Source organism: Episyrphus balteatus, chromosome 2, assembly GCF_945859705.1.
Source record: "Episyrphus balteatus chromosome 2, idEpiBalt1.1, whole genome shotgun sequence".
In the NCBI taxonomy this organism is placed as follows: Eukaryota; Metazoa; Arthropoda; class Insecta; order Diptera; family Syrphidae; genus Episyrphus; species Episyrphus balteatus.
This window is the reverse complement of record NC_079135.1, coordinates 86,816,980-86,839,168: the sequence shown is the minus strand read 5'-3', so window position 1 is coordinate 86,839,168 and position 22,189 is coordinate 86,816,980. Positions and strand designations below refer to the sequence as shown.

At 32.3% G+C, this 22,189-nt stretch overlaps 1 protein-coding gene across 1 annotated transcript; it reads left to right on the top strand.

Annotated features, from left to right (window-relative positions):
- The first annotated feature begins 996 nt into the window (after positions 1–996).
- On the top strand, positions 997–22,189 carry LOC129908319 (bromodomain-containing protein 4-like). The gene is made up of 3 exons (XM_055984735.1): positions 997–1,370; positions 14,265–14,349; positions 19,114–22,189. Exons 1-3 carry the CDS (start codon positions 1,296–1,298, stop codon positions 22,062–22,064), a joined length of 3,111 nt encoding a protein of 1,036 aa, XP_055840710.1. The 5' UTR covers positions 997–1,295; the 3' UTR covers positions 22,065–22,189.

Below are 22,189 nucleotides of genomic sequence, written 5' to 3'. Positions count from 1 at the left end.
GTTTGCTATACCGAAAACTCTTGTTGAAAGTCGTTTCGTTCGTTAATCATTATCATCGTTCGTATTTCTGCTTTGTCGACCTCCTCTGGGTATACCTACCTACTTTCCACATTTTTGTAGAGATATTTATGTTTGTTTTTCCTTTGTTATACACATTTATCTACAATCTCCAACTGCGTGACCAAATACGGCAAACTGGTTCTACAAAATTTATCACGCTCCCCATGGTTTTTTTTTATGGCTTTATGATGATGTATTTATTTCAGGTTTTAAGTTACGGAAAAGTTACGCCTTCAATTTTGGTTACGATAAGAAAACTTACTTTCTACCTGCGGTAAGTCTAGATTTTGGAAGAAAATCAAATTTATATCTCTCCAAAAATAATATCGAAAAAAAATCCCTTAAATTTGAAACCTGGCATTTTAATTACATAAACACCAATTATTACAATCTACTAACGACAATATCTATACTTTGGCATTGTTATAGATACATTTTTTTATCGAGTCATTAAAAAAATTGAGGTTAGCAGCTTGTGCAGTATAAATTTCGCCTTAAAAAATGCCAACTTCCACTCATACTATTTTTGTACTTTGCTTTTTTTTCATTTTTGTTATTTTTTCTGCTAGTGTAGAGTTCGCCTTGTAGAATTTTTATTTTTTCATCAACATCTCTTTCGCCTTCGCTTCGTTCGCAGTCATAAAAAAAATGCGGGTTTCTGTTGCTTTATACTCGCTGTGCTGTTGGCTGTTGCCTCATCAGTCTCCACTGCTGTGTACACAATTTTATCTAGTCTACACCGAGCCCAGGGTATATTGCGCCGATGGTGGAGTGGTTTTCTGGTTTTTGGTATATTTTATACAAACCGTATTCAACGACAACGACAAACATAGACGTTCCTATCGGTTGTGTTCATCTGGCAACCGGAGCTGATTTCGAGTTTAGGTTCAACTTTGTCCGAAGATTGTTGTTGTGTGAAGAAAAAAAAAGACACTTTGCGCTGGCTGAAGAGAAGAATATACAAAATTCAGAGATACAGATACAGAGATTTTTTTTGTGATTTTTATTTTTTGTTGTTGTTTGTTTCATAATTTAGCAAATGGAAAGAATTTTATATAAACTCAATTTTGTTATGAAATGTATTACAAATTTGCCGCTATGTCTACAAATGTGCGTTTAAATAGAAAAAACATTTTTGTAAGGTGCATGTAGCCAATTACTTACGTACTAGATACTATAGTGTTTGGAGTGACATTTTTTTTTTTTTTTTGAAAATAGTGCCAATTTATATTTAGATGATTTACCTGAGCACTCAACGTGCTACAGTCTATCCTGGGAAAATTTATATTAATTCAAATCGGGAAATGAAAGTAAGTAGTAATAGTGACAAATTGTTGTTTTGTTTAAATGTTTGGAAGAAGTTGTTTAATGTCTTTGATTTAAACAAATTTTAATAAAGAACTATTAGGTTTTGATTTTAACAGATCAATCTTGTTATTAATCTTAATAAAAACGTGCTCAAGAGAATAATTACACATGTTTTTACAATAACAATGTGAAAGGGGGAGAGTGATTGGTGGTGATGTGGTTTGTTTTTGTAATGTGTGTCTCTTTCTAAAGTGCATATGGGTGCTTGTTGACGGGTTGATTGTTTTGAAAACAAATTGTCGCTGATTAAATATTCAAAAGGGTTTTGTTACTTTGTAATGCTTTCTTTTACGTAGGTACTGCAAATACTAGTTAACAACAAGTATTTGTTAATGAAAAGGAATTTTCGTTGAGATAGGTATTAAAAATTTGATGCTTCGCCTTAAAAAATATTCTAAAATTATTAAATTAAGTTATTAATTATTTAATTAAGTTATGTAGATTGGTGAAAAGTGTATTTTTAACTACAAGTAGCATACATTTTTCGCAGTGCTCTATTGTACCTAATGATAACAAATGAAACAATGAAGACGAAATGGCAATGTTAACAAATGACAGTTCAGTTACCTATACTATTCTATTGTTACAACACAAGTATCTTCAAGCTTAACAATAAAGAAGCTAAAACCATTTAAAAGGCATCTCATCTCAGACCACTTGTGTCTATATTTCGACTGCATGTGCCGGAAATGGCTATGACACCTACTGCAGAAAGTGCACAGTGGTGCCAAATCACCTATTTTGTGTAAAAGTAAGTAAGAGTACTGCAAAGTATCTCATTTTCAGTTATTTCCCACTTCATACTGAGGGTTGTATAAAATATCAACAAATGCACTATTTCCGATATTGTTACTCTGAAAGTATAACTCCTAGAGAAAAAAAATGTACTAGAGTAAGTAAGATAAATTATATTTCCAATCTTAAAAGTCCTTGCAAATTTTCTGTCCCACCAGTCGTTCTCGAGATATGCGTTTTTCAAAATGGCGGACGCCTCACAAAACCAAAAAATACGCAAACTGATGTTTATACTCAGGATAAACCCCTCTTCCATACTGCATCTAAACTTAGCTGACGTCACAACTTTTTTCAGATTTCCCCCCTTGACTGAACTAATTAGAGGCCGGCAAAATTATCGAAGCTCATTTTTTTAATATCAAATGTTTTATAAAAGCATCAAACATAAATGCAATGTTGACAGTATTAAAAAAAACTTATAATTTGTATGGGGACAACGTTTGCCCCGTTTTACCCTTTTCCAAATGATTTGAATTTCTGTTGGTCGGAAAGTGAAGGTGGTTACACAACAAATATTCAACTTATAATTTTAAACACTTCATGAAATGGCTTTCAGGTCCGACTCCTTTAAGTGATCAACAAAAAGGCCAATATTTTTTTTGGTTAGTCGTCACTTCAAGGAGTCGAACCTTAATCATAAAACTCAATGATCAGTTACTTGCAACTCTACAAATTTTTTGTTTGTATCTTTATTTAGTCCTTTATACTTTTCATTAATTTTTTTTTATTATTGAGAAGATTTCCGGCTTTGAAAACCCTAACCTCAAAAACAAACTATTATTTTCTTTCCTTTGCACAAATTAAATAAATTATATAGGAAAAAAAAAGACACATTTACATACATACATAAGTATACATGAATTTCTAATTTTTTTTTTAAGAGTAAAGAAAAATGGTTTACCCATAAGAATTGTCACATCTAGCACTTAGGGGTTTTATCTAGTAGTAAGTGCAAAAAAAAACCTTCTTTTTTGTGGATTTTTCGTGAAGAGGCATTTAATTATATAAACATAAAGAATACATATCCATATAGCAAATTTAATGTATTAAAAGAATTCGCTGTGTATGTAAAAAAGTATTGGGTTCCGTTATTTTTGTAGTAGATCTCCTAGACAACCTCCAAAAAAAAAGGTGTCTGGCGGTGAGCAAGATATCTCTGATCCAAGTCACTTAAAATTAAAAAAACACAAAAAATCCACAAAAAGAAGGTTTTTTTTGCACTTACAACTAGATATAACCCCTTAAAATCCCCGACAGACATCCCAAATAATTTAAATACGTTTTCCTTTAACCCTTAACTATAGTGGTGGGTCCAGGGGACCCACATCAACTTTTAAAAAGTTAATAAATACCGTTGAAAATGAATTTTCTCTTTTTTTTTTTATTTTTTTATTTTTTTTTAAATTGTTATCTTTTGATGCTTAAAAACAAAATTTATAAAAAAATTCAATTTTGTATTTTATTTTATCATTTCAAAACACCACAAATTTTCACCACTATAGTTAAGGGTTAATGGCGTTTTTAGAATCAACTTAGTTTGGCAGTAGGTACTTCATAAAAATTACTAATTGGAGAAAATTATATGTAGTATGGCTGGGTTTCTACAGTAACAGAATTACCATCTACCAGTTTTTTTTTTTAACTTTTTTAATACTCTTTGCTTCAGACTCACTGTCGAAAAAAATGTTGGATGGAGATGGCAACCTGTATCTACTGTAACTTTATGATAACTTTACGGTAGCCATTTTGCTAAGAAAGTATTTTGAATATTTTAAGTACCTATTCTTAACCAATGCAAAGAAATTTGTGTTTTTAAATTAATCTGAAGCGTTTTTCAATTTCAGCCAAACTTTATCAATTAGTTTTCAATTTATTAAAAAAATGTTTCCAGCATTGTAAACATTTTCAATTTCGTTATCGATATCGTTTATACCGTTAGCAAGAATAAAAAAGACTGGGTTCGAATACCAATTAAATAGAACTACAAAAAATGACAATTCCATTTCCCCTCTTAAGATTCACCAAAACGTATTAAGGATGAAAATGGCAAAGTAGAACATTATACACAAAATCACAACCCTCATCTCATGAAACTTGGCATAAACATTTCGTTTAAAAGGATAGGAAAAAAAAATCAATGTTTCTTGGCTAGAGGGTGATATTCTGTTATTTTCTTTGGCATTACGCTTATCCGCATTTTCCATTTTCACTTCATAAAAACACATTTTTATTCCAGCTAGCGTTCTTATAGTTTCTAATAACTTTCAGCACTTTTAGCACATGACAAATCTATGCGAATTTTGTTCTACTGTATTTCTGAATGAAATTAATTGTGATTAGTTACCATGACTAAATTGGAAAGCGTGTACCCCAATATGTTAAGCAGAAATCTTCGTCAAATTCATCCCCCAAAACCTATTTGCAACAATCACCCCTATTACGGTTGTCATTTGTACTAAAACGACACAAAAACGACTCACTTTGTAAGCCAAAATTGAAGTTGTAGTAAATCAATTACCGCTTCATAGGGAAGAAGGGCGAAGGGGGAGAGAACTGCGAAGTTAATTTCTACTTCAACATAAATTGGAACTCCTAAAGAACATTGTGCTGTTTAGTCTTTTTAGTACAAACGACTTAGGTAATAAAGGTGAATATTTATAATGTATTTTAATTTCGCTTTCATTACAATTAATGTTTGTTACAAAAGTTGCAATAAATTTGGGAAAACTGCTTGAAACACGAACCGTCTAATTAATAACTTCTAAGAATGGTTTCGGAATTGGATTAAGAAAAAAAAATTCCTAGAAAAATACCGACCTTAAATTCCCCAAAAAGTATAAACACATGACAAAAATGAGAGTAAAACACCCAATACAAAAATGTGAACACTCATTCCCGTTCTGAAAAATTTGACATGTGTTTCTGTTAACACATTCTATCACGTTTTAGTATTTTAGATAGTAAACACTTTTTTTGTTCTGATTGAAAATCTTTCTCAACATACAAATTTGACAAAAGATAAAAGTCTTATATTACTTTTTATTTGATACGTGTTTTAAAACTGTGGGGTAAAAAAAACTGTGGCGTGAAAAAATTTAAGAATATTTTGACGTTGAATATATACTTATTTTATACACAGTTCTTGAACGAATTTTTTATTTGAAAATTCGTTAAAATTAAAAATATTGTAGAAAATACAAAAACAATGTGTACATTACCACTGTCCCGAGTTTGTTAGATTTATCGAAACGACTTGTCTTTTGAAATTACGTCATTTAAAAAAATATTACTCACGAACGATTGAATCATTTGATAATTTTAAAAAATAATCATGATTAACCTTATAATTTCGTTTTTAAAAATATAATGAATGGCTGGCTTTATTTCTGTAATTTGAAAAGTTGTGTCATTAATGAGTCAACATATTTAAAATGCTTATTACAGTGGGCTTAAAGTGTTATAATTATTTTCATGGGAATCCTTGTAATAGAAAAGAAGAAACAATATGAAGCGCTTAGAAATGACATTTTCATAAATTTGAGTAATTAACTTTATTAAGATTTTTTTCTATTAAATAAACTGTATTTGACAACTTTACTTTATATTTCATGCTCTTAAAAAAATCCAGTGGTAAAAGAAAAAATCAGGTTAAACACACTATAAGTTAAAATATGTACAATAGTTCCATTAGTTAGAAAAAAAATACAAATTTCTAAAAAATGTCACTTTGCACCATCATCCCCTATCGTTTCAGTTTTGTGATTTTTTGTATTCCCGAATAAGCTTTTCAAACTTGGTTTATATCAAACCTTTTCACACATGGTGGCGGGCCATTAAAACTTTATTTTTTGCCTGTCCGTAAAAGTTAAAATAAGTTTAAGACTCATATGACTTGTAGCTTAATAGTTGAAGTGAATTTAAATCGTTTATCAGTTCCACTAAACAGTCTGATAAATTCATTGGCACCCACTCTTAAAAGTGGTTTTTTTTATCTATTTATAAGTCAATAATTATTCGTTTCATATACCTACAAACATAAACACTATGTATGTTTATATAAGAACGGGTCAGTGGATTTGATAAAATTCCAGAACATAAATTTAATAGCAATGAATAATTTATCATACTGAATAAACATTTCGTGTAGACTTTTCAGAGCAGTGCACTTGAATATGTGTGGAATACGTTTTCTTTTTTTAATTTTTCTTTAAATAAAGTCCCTGAAACTAAATATCTCCGCTCTTTTTTAATAAGTTTACATTTAAAGTCCAATAAGCTGCTGATGCAAAACGAGGACAACGAAATGCTTAAAAAGTCTCAACGGAAAAATAAACACATATCTCAAAAAGACATGCAATGACAAAATGAACAACAAAAAACTCAAATGTCATTTTTCCGCACACAATTATGGTCTTTTCGTATGGTACAAAAATCAATTTATTTTTTGATCTAAATCTGTCAAAAAACTGTTGTTGCGACTACTCAATCGTAGTTGAACAGATCAAAAATTGTTTCTTTTTTGGACAGATTTAGATCAAAAAATAAATTGATTTTTTTACTAAACGAAAACACCATTAATGTCCTCTTCAATTGTTTGTGTGCGAAAAAGAAGTGGAGACTTTTCAATTTCGCTGTGTCGAACAGCGTACTGTAGGACGAAAAGTTGAACGAAATTTTTCGATTACGATTTCGTTGTGTCATTTTTGTACGGAAATTTTCGTTTCGCATCAGCAGCGTACTAGACTTAAGGCCTAGAACGCTGCTGATGCGAAACGAAAAATCACATACAAGAATTACTCAACGAAATCGTAAAGAAAAAATTTCGTTCGTATTTATACTAGTTTGTTAAGAGAAGTCTCACCTCTTTATAGCACACAAATAATTGCCGGGTCATTGATCTTGTTTTGTTTTAAACCTTTTTTGTTTGGTTTTGTTGAAGTACACTTTGTTGGTCATTGCATGTCTTTTTGAGATTTGTGTTTGCTTTTACTTTATTTTTGTTTTGTCATCTGTGATACTACTCTACATGAATATCTTTCTGCTGAGATCGTTTCCCTAGTGGAGACCAAAGATCAATTTCGGCATCAGCTTCAGCAGGGACTAAGTTTCAAACACAATATTGTGGAGATTTTATCCGAATGAGATTTTATTTTTTGGAGCAAGAGTTTTGTCTCCACAATTTCATAAATCCACTGAACTGCAATATGGTAAATAATCTAGAACATTCTTTAATAATTACACGTGTAATAAGTACCTAATAGAAAGTTGTAATAACAAATACACGTGATGTAGATGTATAATCCCGTGTAATAGAGGCATAATAGTAACAACACATAAAATTTGTTTGATTTTTTTTTTTAATTCAAATATTCAAGCAACATCGTCCGAACACAAAATAACAAAATATAATTTGTTATTTTTATTATTTTTTTTTTATTAATGTACCATAAGAAACTTGGAAAGTAAAAATCCATACTTTGTGTGAAACTGTTTTATATAATGTATAAGTCATGTTTAAGTACCTACTTTAAAATGCTGCAACTAATGAGACTAAGACCAGACGATGCGAATATACCCTATGAAAAGTTATAGTCAATTTTATGTGTTCAACGATGGCTGTCTTTTTAGTACAAACATAAAATACTACCGAAAAAACCCCTTTGAAAATAATGTTAAGTTATAAAATTTTAATGTTTTTTTATGAAACACACAAATCTTTAAATTCTAAAGAAATAAAAATAGGATATACTCGTAAAAGGGTGTTTTTTATGAGTGGGACGGGACGGAAAATGTCAGAACCTTTAAAATTGTATGCTATACTCTATACGTATACTTTCAACATTCACTTCTCTTTTTCTGTCCCAACGATATTTTTATAGAGAAATTTTTTATTGTTATTATAAATGCAACGTTAATACCAAGTTTCGTGAAATTAATATTTTTTTTTTCATTGTTTACGCTACGATTTCTTTTTTGTACTAACCAAACTATAACCAAACTTCTAGCAAACTAATTATTTTTTGTGTGTGTATAGTATTTTTCAAAAGCCATTTACATTAAATTTTCATACCACCAGAATAACCTTTTCAAATAAAATGAATGGATAGAATTCATAGCAATTTTGTTAAAGCAATATTAAATATCCATAATAATGAAAATAAAGTAGGGTTTTTCCAGTTACATACTTTAATGAGAAACATTGATTGCACACCCACCATTTTTACTTTTAAGTTTGGTAATAGAAACAGACACTGGAATAAGATGAAATTGAGAGTTTCGCTTAAGGGTCTTAGGGAATTCATATCTTTGTTTGAGAGAGAAGAATGAATGCACTGGTAATTTATAATTATAATTCGAAAAATTAACCGAATTTGAAAATTTGCTCAATCAAATTTCTGAAAAAAAAAGTAAAGTTTACTTTTGGAATGAAAATAAAAAAAAAACAATTCATTGTTTTTAATTTTTAAATTCAGTTAAAATAATTGTTTAGAATAAAACTTAAAAAAAAAAATTCTCCAAAAATATACTTTAAGGATTAACTAAAGTTTTGATTTTTTTAAAGAATTTCGAAAGACATGTAACAAAAATATTAAAGTTGTTTTATAATAATTATTTTACCACAAAACGAGGTATGCCTCTTGATTTCTTGAACAAAAAAGAATTTAAAAAAAAAAAATTGAAAATACAGGGTGTCCCAAAAGTAATGGATCAAACGAAATATTCTGATAGGCCAACTTAAGGACTCAGAATTTGGTAACTTGTTCATCCCAAATCCTTACGGTTTTCGATTTAATGCAGTTTTTGTGAAATTTTGAAAAATCCCGACTTGGCAACAGTATTTTGTTTCCTCCGCCCATAATTGATTTTTGTTTTTTACAATTCTTTCACTAAAACATTGCCAAATAATTAGGAACAATTAATTGATAAAAATATTTTTTATTTCATACATCATTTCACTGCAAATTAATTAACAGTTCCAAGTTTTATAAAAACTCAATTTTTTACTTTTATTTGGGAGCAACACCGCGAAATAAATTTCTATGGAATAAAAATGGTTTATCATTTTAAAAACTTCTCCTGTTATTGTAATATTTAAAAAAAGTATAAAAGTTTCCAAAGTTGAAGTTAGATCGAAAAATATTACAATTTTAACTCAGCAAAACAGGGTTTTTCAGAACAAAAAACAACCAAAAATAAACACATTTTCTTGAACTGTTGTTTGTTTAATTTTTCTTTGAACAAAAGCCACTATTTTTGTTTGTATTTTTGCTCTGAAAAACCCTGTTTTGTTGAATTAAAATGGTAATAAATGGTAAATACGTCATTTCGCTGCAAATTAATTGTTTATATTATTTATATATTATATAACGTTCCAACACGAAATAAAAAGAAAGGTAGGCCTAAAAACTCCTGGTACAAGCAAATGCAAAAACACCAGCATTCAGTTGGCCTCAGAAACGGAACAATACAAAACCGGGAGGCTTGCCGCCGATTTCTGAGGTCAACCCGGCGAACCCCACAGGCGGATCACTAGTGTGAAGCAGTAACGTGGGAAGGTTATGATCCCCTCGACATCGAGATCATAACAGCGCCGAGAAAAAGGAAGAAGAAGAATTGTTCCTAATTATTTGGCAACGTTTTAGTGAAAGAATTGTAAAAAAAAAAATCAATTATGGGCGGAGGAAGCAAAATATTGTTGCAAAGTCGGGATTTTTCAAAATTTCACAAAAACTGCATTAAATCGAAAACCGTAAGGATTTGGGATGAACAAGTTACCAAATTCTGAGAGCCCTATAGTTGGCCTATAAGCATATTTCGTTTGATCCATTAATTTTGGGACACCCTGTATGTACATAAGAGACGTTTTTTTAATCATGTTTTTTTTTTATAAATTTTTTCTAACAATACGTTATGTGGCATAATGTTAACGGCTATCGAATGAACACTGTTAAGAAATTTTTTTTTTTAATATTCATGACTTTTGCCTCTAGAGGGCCTCATATTCCATTGCATGCTACTGTCACATAGTCATTAACCAGCAGACAAGTAAGACGCTTTCAACAATACCTCATTTGTAAGGCTGCAATAATTATTTTAGGCGCTATGATGTCACAGATGAACATATCAACGGCACATAGCCGATGGTAATCGGTACCTGTATTCACTGCGTCGAATCCAATCCTCCATTTTTTTAGCAGCCTAAACTGTCAATGTCCGGTGCACGAGTTTCAATAAGTTTGCATGAATTTCCAAAACTTTGAAGCCGTTCTTCTCGTGGTTTTGGCTTTGGGCCAACGATATATACAGACATACTAGTCAAACACTCTGGCCCTTTTAACTTTGCCTTAGTCATAGAGGAAGGAATACCTAGAGAGCCGACTCGTACCCCCCTTACCTAAAACACCCGCAAATTTAATTTCAGATAATCTCTCTTATTTTTCTCTTGTTTTCCTATCTGTGAATACGTGTGAAAGCTATAATGTTCCTTTCACCAGTAGATGTCCTCACAAATTTTGAATTTAAACATGATTTTGGTTTGTACATGAACTTGAATAGCTCAAATAGCTCACTCCAGACACCCACCTTTCAATAAATATGTACAGAAATAAAAAAAAAAAGGTTCGTGTTTTGAATTTATTATATTATTTTTTTATGAATTTATTTCCTACTGAGCACTTAAATTGTTTTTAATTGTTTTGAGCTTAACTCCACAGTTGAATGTGTTGGTGCCATTTAAAATGCACGGGAAAACTACCACATATAAGCACTGTGGCAGGGGCGTACACTCCCTTGGGGCAAGCGGGGCGGCGCCCCGGGCCCCCGACCGACCCCAGGGCCCCAACTTGAGACAATGCAGAGAAGGAAACTTTTAGAATAAATTGAGTTACGAAGAAGGTAAATTAAAATTATTTGAATCACTTCGGATACAAGGGAGACAAATTATATCATTCAGTGTAATGTATAATGCATTGGTAGCCACACAATATATACTGATTTAATAAAAAGGTTACCCCAGGGGCCCCAAAAAAATAAACTGCTTTTTTAAAAGAAAAAATTTTAATCTTAGGGCCCCAAAAAATATTACTTGCAAAATCTTTGCAACCACAAATAATACATTAGGGGCCCCAAAAAAGCAAAAAAACAACTTCAGGCCACGGGCCCCAAAAGCCTTTACTTCGGGGCGTCAAAAAAAATTAAATTAAAAAAAATTGTTTTTTTTAAAATAAATTACATTTGTTGATGGATTACTAAATATTACTTTAGGAGCCCCAAAAAATATGACTTCGGGGCTCCAAAAATATTATATGAAGGGTCCCAAAAAATAATTTTTCAGGAACCCCGTTAGTTGAGAGCCAATCAAATATTAATTTGGGGGCCCCAAAATCTATTACTAAGGACCCCAAAAATATTCATTAAATTTTCTGATGGCATGACAAATATTATATGAGGATCCTCAAAAGCTATTACTTCAGTGGTTCAAAACAATCAAATGGAAAATTAAATATCAATTCAGGGGCCCCAACATAAATACATCAGAGCCCAAAATAAAAACATTATTTTATAGGTGGCATTTCGAATATTACTTCAGAACAGAGGCCCCAATACCTATTAATTCTTAGCTCCAAAAATATTATGTTATATTTTATGGGCCTCTAAGCACTCACTTTTGAGGCCCCAAAAATAGTTTTTCAGGGACCCCAAAATAAAAAAAATTATGTCTGGTGACGGAAAATCAAATACCTAACCTATAGTATGTATTTATTACTTCAAAACAGAGGCCCCAAGAACTATCAATTCTAAGCTTCAAAAATTTTTTATTTTAGGGGACTCTAAATATTTAATTTTTGGGGCCCCAAAATTAATTTTTCAGGGGACTCACAGTAAAAAAAAATTATGTTTAATGATGGAAAATCAAATATAAACATGTTCATATTACTTCAGAACAAAGGCCCCAAGAACTATCAATTCTAAGCTAAAAAAAAATGTATTTTAGGGGTCTCTAAATATTCAATTTTGGGGGCCCCTAGTACAAGGATTTGCTACTTTTATGATAAAAATTTTTAGTAAGTATAGCAAAGTGCATTACGAACATAATAAAACATTAAAATAAACCTAAAAATAAATAAGCCATACAAAAAAAAATGTATGGCGTATACGTACTTTTGTTTTTGTATCTAAGTGGTCCCAAATATCAAAGGGGCCCCAAAATTTAGTCTTGCCCCGGGGCCCCGGCAACTCAACGTACGCCACTGCACTGTGGAGTTTTTCCTCTCATTGCAGCTTGTAGGGTGGGAGAGAAAAACCAACCGAAGTCGCGTCTCTAGGTATTCCTTCCTCTATGGCCTTAGTCATGATCATGATAAAAAAAAAGATATAGCTACCGCAAATTTCAACCAATTCCTATTTTAAAAGTTTTTCTTCTCTATAACACAGCCACACAAAAAAATATAAAAGTTCTGACCTGGGGTTGCGACTAGGTTTTTCACATAGTTTTTGGGTCGCTGAAACCGAATCCCAAGTCCGTTTTGCCCCATCACGTCAGGTTTTCGAGATAACCTCAATAAATGTCACGAAAAAAAAATTTTGTTCTCTCTGATCTGGATGTGCGAATATGTTAAGCATATAGTTTTTGGATCGCTGAATCCAAATTCGAAGTCAATTTTGCCCTATCACTTCAGGTTATTGAGATATCCTCAAAAAAATGTCAAAACCAAAAAAAAAAACAAAAGTTCTTATCTGCGGTTGCGACTAGGTTTTTCATATAGTTTTTGGGTCGCTTAAACCGAATCCAAAGTCTATTTTGCCGTATCACGTCAGGTGTTTGAAATAACTCCAAAAAATGTCTTAACTCAAAATCTTATCTGACATTTTTTTTATCTACGATTTTTACTAACAAATGCTTGCACTAGAGGTACAATTGTAAGATATAATATGTAAAAGATAAATTGATGATGTCCTGTTCTGCTTTTACTGTCCTATCTTATAGCTGGAACCTATTGAAAATAAATACAATACTGATGGGCCTATTGTGATTGCCCCTTTTAAAAGATCACGTAGAAATCCTGAGTTTATAAAACTTAGTATGTTTTTGGGTGAACTAGCGGCGATATTTTCCGCTTCGAGATAATACCCGTCGAGGTGACGACGACGTGTATTGATTAACCAATTACAGTGACACAGTATGTGTTCTGCTGTTTCTTGATCATCGTTACACATTCTGCAGGTATCGTCTTGTGTAATGCCCATGGTCTTGAGGTGTTTTTCTACTAAGCAGGGTCCAGTAAGGAAACCTGTGGTTATGCGAATCTGACTCCTGGTAAGTGTGAGGAGTTGTTTCGTTCTGGCGTGAGAGATGTTTGGTATAAATATTGTTTGGCTTGTCTTTTACCTTCCGTACAGAATGATCTTTGCATCATGAATGGAGATGTAGAACCTTTTCTGGCTAGTGTGTCTGCTATTTCTTATTTGACCGCTGTGACCAAATAAATTGAACTCTGTTTAAAATAGGTATCGTTTGATAGGTCTTAAATGTTGTGACAAATTAAGTTAAATTTGCAAATGAAATTTAACTTTTCGTAGCAAAATCATATTTTATTATTTAAATATACTTTTTCAAACCTTCAATAAAGTTCAAAATAAAATATAAATCTTATTTATTATAGAAAAATAAATAAGATGTGAATCTGATAAAAAGGAGGGTGAATGAAATTGGCAAACGAATGAATCTAAATTGCAAAAGGGTGATATCTAATTTTAAAAGGATTCCTTTCGTTTGGCAAACGGAGAATTTAGTTTGCAAAAGGGTGAATTTTATGTATAAACGTGTAAATTTAGATAGAAGAGAAAAATCAAAGCAAAACTACATAAAGATTTAAAGTGAAAACAATATTCACGTTTATGTAAAAGCGTTACCTTATTGAATTATGATTTACTTGTTAATTGAAATTTAAGTACATAGTAGGTAGTTCGTACATATACATATTATATTACATATTATATTATTTAATATTCAACTCTATTTTATTTTTTTCTTTTTTTAGTATTCCACAATGGATTTTGATAATGAATCAACTTTTGAGGAATTTACGGATACCATTAGTAACTTGGAATTAGAGAAAGAAAAAGGTAATTCAATATTTTAAAATAAATCGTATATCTCCAATTATATAAATAAGGGCATTAACCCCATTTTATCTTTAGCGCTAATTGTATCCTTTAATCTGTTGGCAAATCTTCTGAGACTATTTTCTCACGATAACTCCAATTAAAAATTATTGTGTTGTTGTTTTATCATAACCTGCACTCGTTTAATGGTATAAATCTGCACTCTTTCGTGTTGCATTCAAATAGCTTGGCAAATGATGTTAATTATATGTTTTGCCTTGCGTGTTTCATGAAGCTTCATAGATTCAAATTATAACAGGAATATGAGGTGCCTCTAAAATAGTCCAAGTAATCTGTTCTTACAAAAATATGTATTAAGTTCATAGAGTTCGAAAAAGAGCGTTAAACAACGTTTTTCAAAAAACAAAATATCAAGCAATTTTAGGAATTATTTCTACCCTTTAAGTAAAGTACTTTAACACGAAAAACAAAACGAAAAGGTTACTAACATGGAATCCCTTCCCCAGATGTAGTTCGTGTTATCACAATGGGCCTTTATTGGTCTAAGTGTGTCTGACACAGCCATATTTAACCTAACATAATCTAAAAAAAAAAAAACGATAGTCACGATATAAAATGATTATTATAAATTACGAGAATGGGTATTATATTTGCATTTTTTTAAATTAAGTTTTTCTAAACGAATGTTCTACGACCCCCAGATAAAAGTCGTAAATGAAAACGAGTATCATATTACAAAAAACCGATTAGCAATAAAGGGGGTTTTCCAACGATTATCGTTATTTGTAATAATGTTGAAGCGTTTTAGCAAAATTAATCACTATCGCTACGCTAATATCAGACGATTATGAATCGTACACACAACACACATTTCATATGCCAAATAAACATTCAAAAAAAGTAGTAATTTTAATTTGTATTTATGTTACAATATATATACAAAATGTAGATAAAACGTTTTTATATACCATTTGTGTTCATCGAATTTTTTTATATGCCATTTGTGTTCATCGAATATTAAATCCAGACGTTTTTTGCGCATTTTTTAAAGAAAAAAATTACCGAATTCTTATTCACAAATGTTCCTGTAGCGGAAGTGGGGGCAAGACCGCTTATGGTTTCAAGATGGTTTTCGTACTATGTTGTATGAAAAAAAAGTAAAATTGGCAACACTTGCAATATAAAATAGGTGCCCTTTGGTACGATTGATCACGTCTGTTAGTTTTAGCAATTTTGGTTAAGACCCCGAAGAGTTACGGTAAATTTTGTGATTTTTCATCAAATTGTTATCGTTCATGTGAAAAGTCAGTTGTATTTTTGACACTGAAATAATTAAAACTTTTAACTTCTCATTTTTTTATAATAGAAAGTGGATATTTAAAAGAATTTTCTGCGAAAGAAGGCGTCATAAAAATAAATTTAAAAAAAAAATAATACAGAACATCAAATATGATATGACTGGGGCAAGACCGCCCATGGGCGAAATTGGAAGCTCTGGTAGCTTAAGCAAAGTGAAAAAAGAAGTTCACCGTTACATCTTCCAAAAAGCTTAGCAACAGGCGCCAAACAATACTGTAATTATTGATGATTCTGATGAAGAGGACTTTGCAAATTGTATTTGTACCTTCTATCTGCAACTGTTTTCTTGATACAATCCAAAGTATTGTTGGATTAAGTGCAAAATGTGTACCAAATGGTACCAAAAAGCTTGTGCTGGAGTGAGAACTAATGAAAATATAGCATAATTGTGTTATTATTACAAATAGGCTGCATTTTAAACAATAGAAACGGTCTTTGATAGGGTGATCTTACCTCCATGTGGGGGCAAGACGGTTTTTTGTTAAATGTTTTTTCAAAGCGTATTATCTTTTGTTCAGTATTTTTTTATTTTTTTTATAATAATGAGAGTTTCTGCAAAAAACATTAAACTTAATGAAAAAAAACTTTCTTCTATTTAAAAGATGTTTTTTTTTAATTGGTTTTGAAGTAAAACACTAAGTGGGCGGTCTTGCCCCCACTTCCCCTATACATAAATCACTCGATTATTTTTTAAATTTCACTGTGTTTTCTGATTAAAAAAAGACTACATTTAATTTTATTTGCTTTTTGATCAACAGGAAAACATGCATTTACCTACTAATGAGTTTTCATTGAAATCACTCTTAGACTTCCTTATTTTAAACTTTAAAAAAAAAGTATGTCATCTTGAGCAGAACTTTTCTATGCAAATAACTTAAATGAGAAATTAAAAACAAAAAAGAAAAAAAACTGTAAAGTTCACAAAAAAGCCCCGGGCAAAATATTCAACAACGTTTTTATAAAAGAAAATTTTTGACATGAAAGAAGAATAAGAATTCCAACAATTTCTATGTTAGGCACATTCTTTTGGATTTCCTTTTATCAACTATACAAAGCTGACTTGAAATTGAATTTTATAGCCTGATTTGCCTTAGAGTCCAAATGATATAATTTCGTAAATTATCTAAAATCGTATAAGAAATTATTTCATTGGACATTCGTAATGGGATAATTTGCGAAATTCTGTCTTTTCGGCTCTAGTTGAAATAGTCAATTCAATTTTAGTCCTTTTTATATAAATGTACAAATGCAGCAGTTATGCCAAAATGTAACATTTGTTGTTGTTGAGAATGAAAAATGTCTTTTAAAAACATCAGGGGTATTTTTGTTTCTTTTAAACAAATTGTAAATTAGAGTCTAAGTAACTTTATTTGAAATAGCTATGGCTTGGGAAATTTCAACACAGAGGTCATTAAAGTGACAAATCAAATAATTTGGGGTCACTGTGGTGTATGCGTAGGTACTATTATTTTCTATAGACTTAAACTATTAATTTAAACTTTTTTCAATGGCTAAATGATGTAACCAATTGAGTTTTATAATAATTTACTTATCTTTAACATGATGTTCACAACATAGCCACAAAAAAATGTACATTAAGCGTGTAAAATCGAAGAATCAAACTCTCATTTCTTATTTTCTAGTTAAGCTCTTGTTAACGGGGCCAGATGAATTTGTTTGAATTTGAAGAGTAAAAAAATATTTTTTTTATTCTGTGGTGGTTATATTTTTAAGTTTTTGAAAATTAAGTAGCACATTTGACAAGTTTGGACCACTTTTGTAAAAATATCTATTAAAAAAATCCATTTGAAAAAGAATATTTATTGCAAATAGAAAAAATAAATTTCAACGCAAACCGAACATTTTCTGCATTAAAAAAAATTATTGCAAATAAAAATATTTTTAAAACTAAAAAATTAAAACTAAAAATTTGTATTGCAAATAAATATATTTTGCATACAAAAAAAAATTAATGTTAAATGTGTGCATTAAATATTTTTCCCTGATGGTCGTCGAATTTTTAATAATTTGGACTATTTTTCTGACCCCTTTCCTGCAAATTTATTACAAGCATACAAGAAAAGTTTAAAGTTGAAATATAAATACCTATACCTACTAAGCTTTGCTTATAAGTAGTCGCACTATAATTATTTTATTTATTTCATTTTTAAACAAAACGCTCGACTGGATAGCAACTACTTCCTCTTATGATGAAAGTAGATGTTTTTAAAATCAAAAAAATTTCTTTATTTTGATATTTTGTCCTAAAAAGTTTTTGTACAAACATTTTCGATAAAATCGGTTGGTCGTTTACAAGAAAGTCAGACAGAAAGTTGCCAGGGTTGATCTATTTATTTTTTAATCGAAATCATTGAATCAGTTTTTGAGAAAAAAAAACCCTGTCTATTTTTAAATGCATTTTTTTTTTTTTTAATTAAAAAATAGACACATATTGCTTTCATTCTAAATATAATTTTTCATCAGCCTCCTTTATTTATGTTACCGTACGTAATAAAAATCGATAAATTTATTTATAAATAGAATAAAACTCCATTAAAAGTATTCCATTCCGAAAGCATCAAATAGCACAAAATTAAACTTCTTCAGGTCTTGATAAACAATTTTAGATAAGTATTCTCCAAGCTATTTTTGCTAGTTAATAAAGTTAAACACATTCAGGAGATTTTTTATTATAAAACTACGTAATTTCGTTCTTACATAAACAAATATTATTTAGGAACATACGTGAAGCGAATCTGGCAGATTAAAAAAAAAAATAGCTTCTAAGTGTTCCATGAACATGAACAATTGTGTTGCATTATTGTTTTGGATTTCAAAATATAAAAACAATATATTTTGAAAATAAGAATAAAAGATTTCTAACGTTTAAAAGTATGGTCACAACCTATCCTCAAAACATTTTTGTTAATTGCTAGGAAGCATGATCCTAATCCAATTGTTTTTCTTCTATCCTAGAGACTTTTCTTAATGTGTAGGGAAAATTAGGTTCCTTATTGATTTTTAATTTTCATATCGTCGGCACAACGCCAAAACCGCGAATCTGCATTTTTGGACATTTTGACTTTAATGTGTCAGTTTACTTGTTATCGGTACCTCTATTCACTGCGTCAATCCCAATCCTCCATCTGTTACCTAGAAGCCTAAAATATAATTGTTTGCTGCACGAGTTTCCATAAGATTGCATGTGTTTCCAAAACTTTGAAGCCGTTTTTCTCAAAACTTCAATTTTGCAGATTTCTGATTTTGGCTTTGTGCCCACGATATGTTAATTGCAGTTCAAATGCTTTCAAATATGTTTTTCTAAATTAAAAGAAATGCAATTATATTTACTTTCCTAAATGTTTCCAATTTATATCTAACTTAATATTTTTCTTTCTATTTCAGACTTGCCAGCCCTTACTTGCGTCGATCTATTCCCAGATCCACCACATTTGGCAGCTGCAGAACCACAAGTTAAGCCAGAAGAAGACGGAAGTTTAGCTGACGAGGATGAATTTCCAGGTTTTAGATCAGCTGAACTTAAACCGGAAGAGAGCCAAAATGAAAACACAAGTGATAGCATAAAACCACCATCTGAATCACAAGACGAAAAGTCATCGCCATTAGAATCAATCGTCGAACAACGCACAGAAGATCAATTAAAAAGCCCCGCTATCAGCACTATCAGCATTGCAAGTGCACCAGTTTCACCGGCTGCATACTTCTCATCGGCTGAAAGTGTTGCCTCAACTGGATCGTTTTCGAAAAAATCCAAAAAACGTTACTGCCGTCAATGTGATCAATATTTTCGAAAAACTCGTGAACTTCACGAACATCTTAAACAGCATGTTTCTATGCCAGAGATTCGTTTAGAAAGACTAAGTGATGATCATGAAAAAGTCAAAGAATATTTAAGCTCATTAAGTTCAAAAGAAAACTCAAATAATGGCGGTCTCAAATTGAAATTGAAATTGCTGAGTTCGCAAAATTTTGAAGTTGTTCCATCACCGAAAGCTACGAAACCTGCTCAAGGAGAAGAAGCCCGTATTCGAGTTTTGAAAGCTTCAGATATTAAGTGTAAGACGGAATTGAATGAAAACGCTCCACAAGATCCCTACCATCAGACTATGAGTCCGAAATTGCCAAATTCATTTCTTACTCCAGAAAATAAATATTTCGAGTGTCCCACATTCGATGGGCTTGATGGTTTTGCTGAAGACATGAACAATACCAACGAAGCTACTGATGATTTGTTGAAAAAACTACTAGAAAATAATAAGGAACAACAGCCATTTCCTAGAGAAGGAGAATGGCCATCCGGTGCCAATGAGTTTATATCTATAGACAGCCTAGCGCCGCGATGCAATGTTTGTAATGTGAATTTCTCTCATCCAAAATATCTGTTTGAGCACAAACAGCTCACCGGTCATGACTATCCTAATAGAATGGCCGAAAATCATCCACATCCAAATTCACATCCGGACTATAGACACCATCCGCAGAGCAATTATATGCATGGAATGCCGCCACATCCTGGTCAAAATATGGCTCCTCTGTATCAACTCGCTCAGATGCGAGGTAACTTCCACAATTACGGACCGCGAATGAATGTGAGGCAAGTTATGCATCATCATCCGCAGCCGTCTCCGCCACCAGGATTTCATCCTTCCCAAGGTATGATGACGCGCACCCCACCACCCCTTTATCGAGTCAATGGAAACCCTGCTAATTATCCACCAGCTCATTTTATTGAAAAACGACCTGAGCTATACGGCCCCGGTTCTAGCCAGGGTCATGGTGCGCCCGGTGGACCACAACAGCATCATCCACAACATCAACAACAGCATCATCCACAACATCCACAACAGCATCATCCACAGCATCATCCACAGCGTCAACAACAGCACCCACAGCAACATCCACAACAGCATCCACAACAGCATCCACAACAGCATCCACAACAGCATCCACAACAGCATCCACAACAGCATCCACAACAGCATCCACAGCAGCATCCACAGCAGCATCCACAACAGCATCCACAACAGCATCCACAGCAGCATCCACAGCAGCATCAACAACAGCATCCACAACAGCATTCACAACAGCATCCACAACAGCATCCACAACAGCATTCACAACAGCATCCCCAACAGCATTCACAACAGCATCCACAACAGCATCCATCACAACAACAACATGATCCTGATATGATGCGCCAGCCTATTTTTTTGAAGTCTCGGCTGCAGAAAGCTATTCGAGGACGAGCACAAGGCCCATCAAATGAATGTCGTACATCACCGGGGATTCTTACGGAACAAACAGCCATAAGACCAAGATTCCTGGGTCCAACACCTCCAATGCCTGGTCAGATGCAATTTCAAAGAGCTCCGGGTCCAACCCCACCGCGGCATCAGGGAGAGCCCCCAGTTAAACGTATTAAACTCGAAGGGCCCCACTTCTCATCTTCGTCTTCCTCGTCTCCAAATGGTATATCCTCTCCTGGAATCAGTAATTCACCTGGACTGCCGGTTATTCAGAGCGTTCATAGTGGTGTTAGCAACTTCCCACCATTAAGCGAAAAACCCAAGTCATCATTAAACAGCGATTCCGTAAGTCCGTCTTCCAAAGGCCCCACTAAAAACCCAAAAGACGTTGCCAATATACTAGCTACCAGAGGAATAACAGTTACACATAAAGGAAAGACATCGATCGTTCCAACGGCAAGCAAAGGTGCAAATTCAGCAACAGCTGCACAAGAAGCTGTACAAAAGCTTCAAGCTAACAATTCAGTTAGTATAATTTCTAAAAAGAAACCCATCGAAATTAATGTAACAAAGGTGCCTGCATCTGGTCCTGATGGTAGTGGCAATCGGATCCCGGCCAAATTTCTCTCCTGCCCTGTTATCACGTGTAAGGAAAAGTTCCTCACTATTGAAGGTGTTAATCGTCACGCTTTTCGGTGGCATGGGATTCCAATGCCAAATGTAGATCGGAATCAAAAGCGCACTGTGCGATGCCGGGAATGCAATCAGCTATGTGCTACACCCGAAAGTCTACAAGAACATATTCGGCGTGAACATGAGCCAAGTGTTAATGAAATTGGTATACCTATTGTGGATTTGCGTAATGATGAAGTAAAAAGAAAACTAGCAGGATTGGGCATTTTCAATTATGTACCGCTAACTGCGGCTGGAGCTAGTACAAGTTCACTGGCATTCCCAGTGGTTTCAGTACAGGGAGCATCGAATCCAAGTATTTGTAATCTTTTAGGCTTAGGTGCTAGTTCAGTGCTTTCGTTAGGACCTATTAAGTCGATTGCGATACGAAAGACAAATAATAATGACAAAAAGTGAATACTCAGATCGGACAAATAAAGTATTGGAGGAAATTTTGTTAACTATACATAAATAATTAGATTAAGTTTTTTTCTATTTATAAAAAAATAAAATAAGCTATATTAATAGTTAAAGAATGAAAA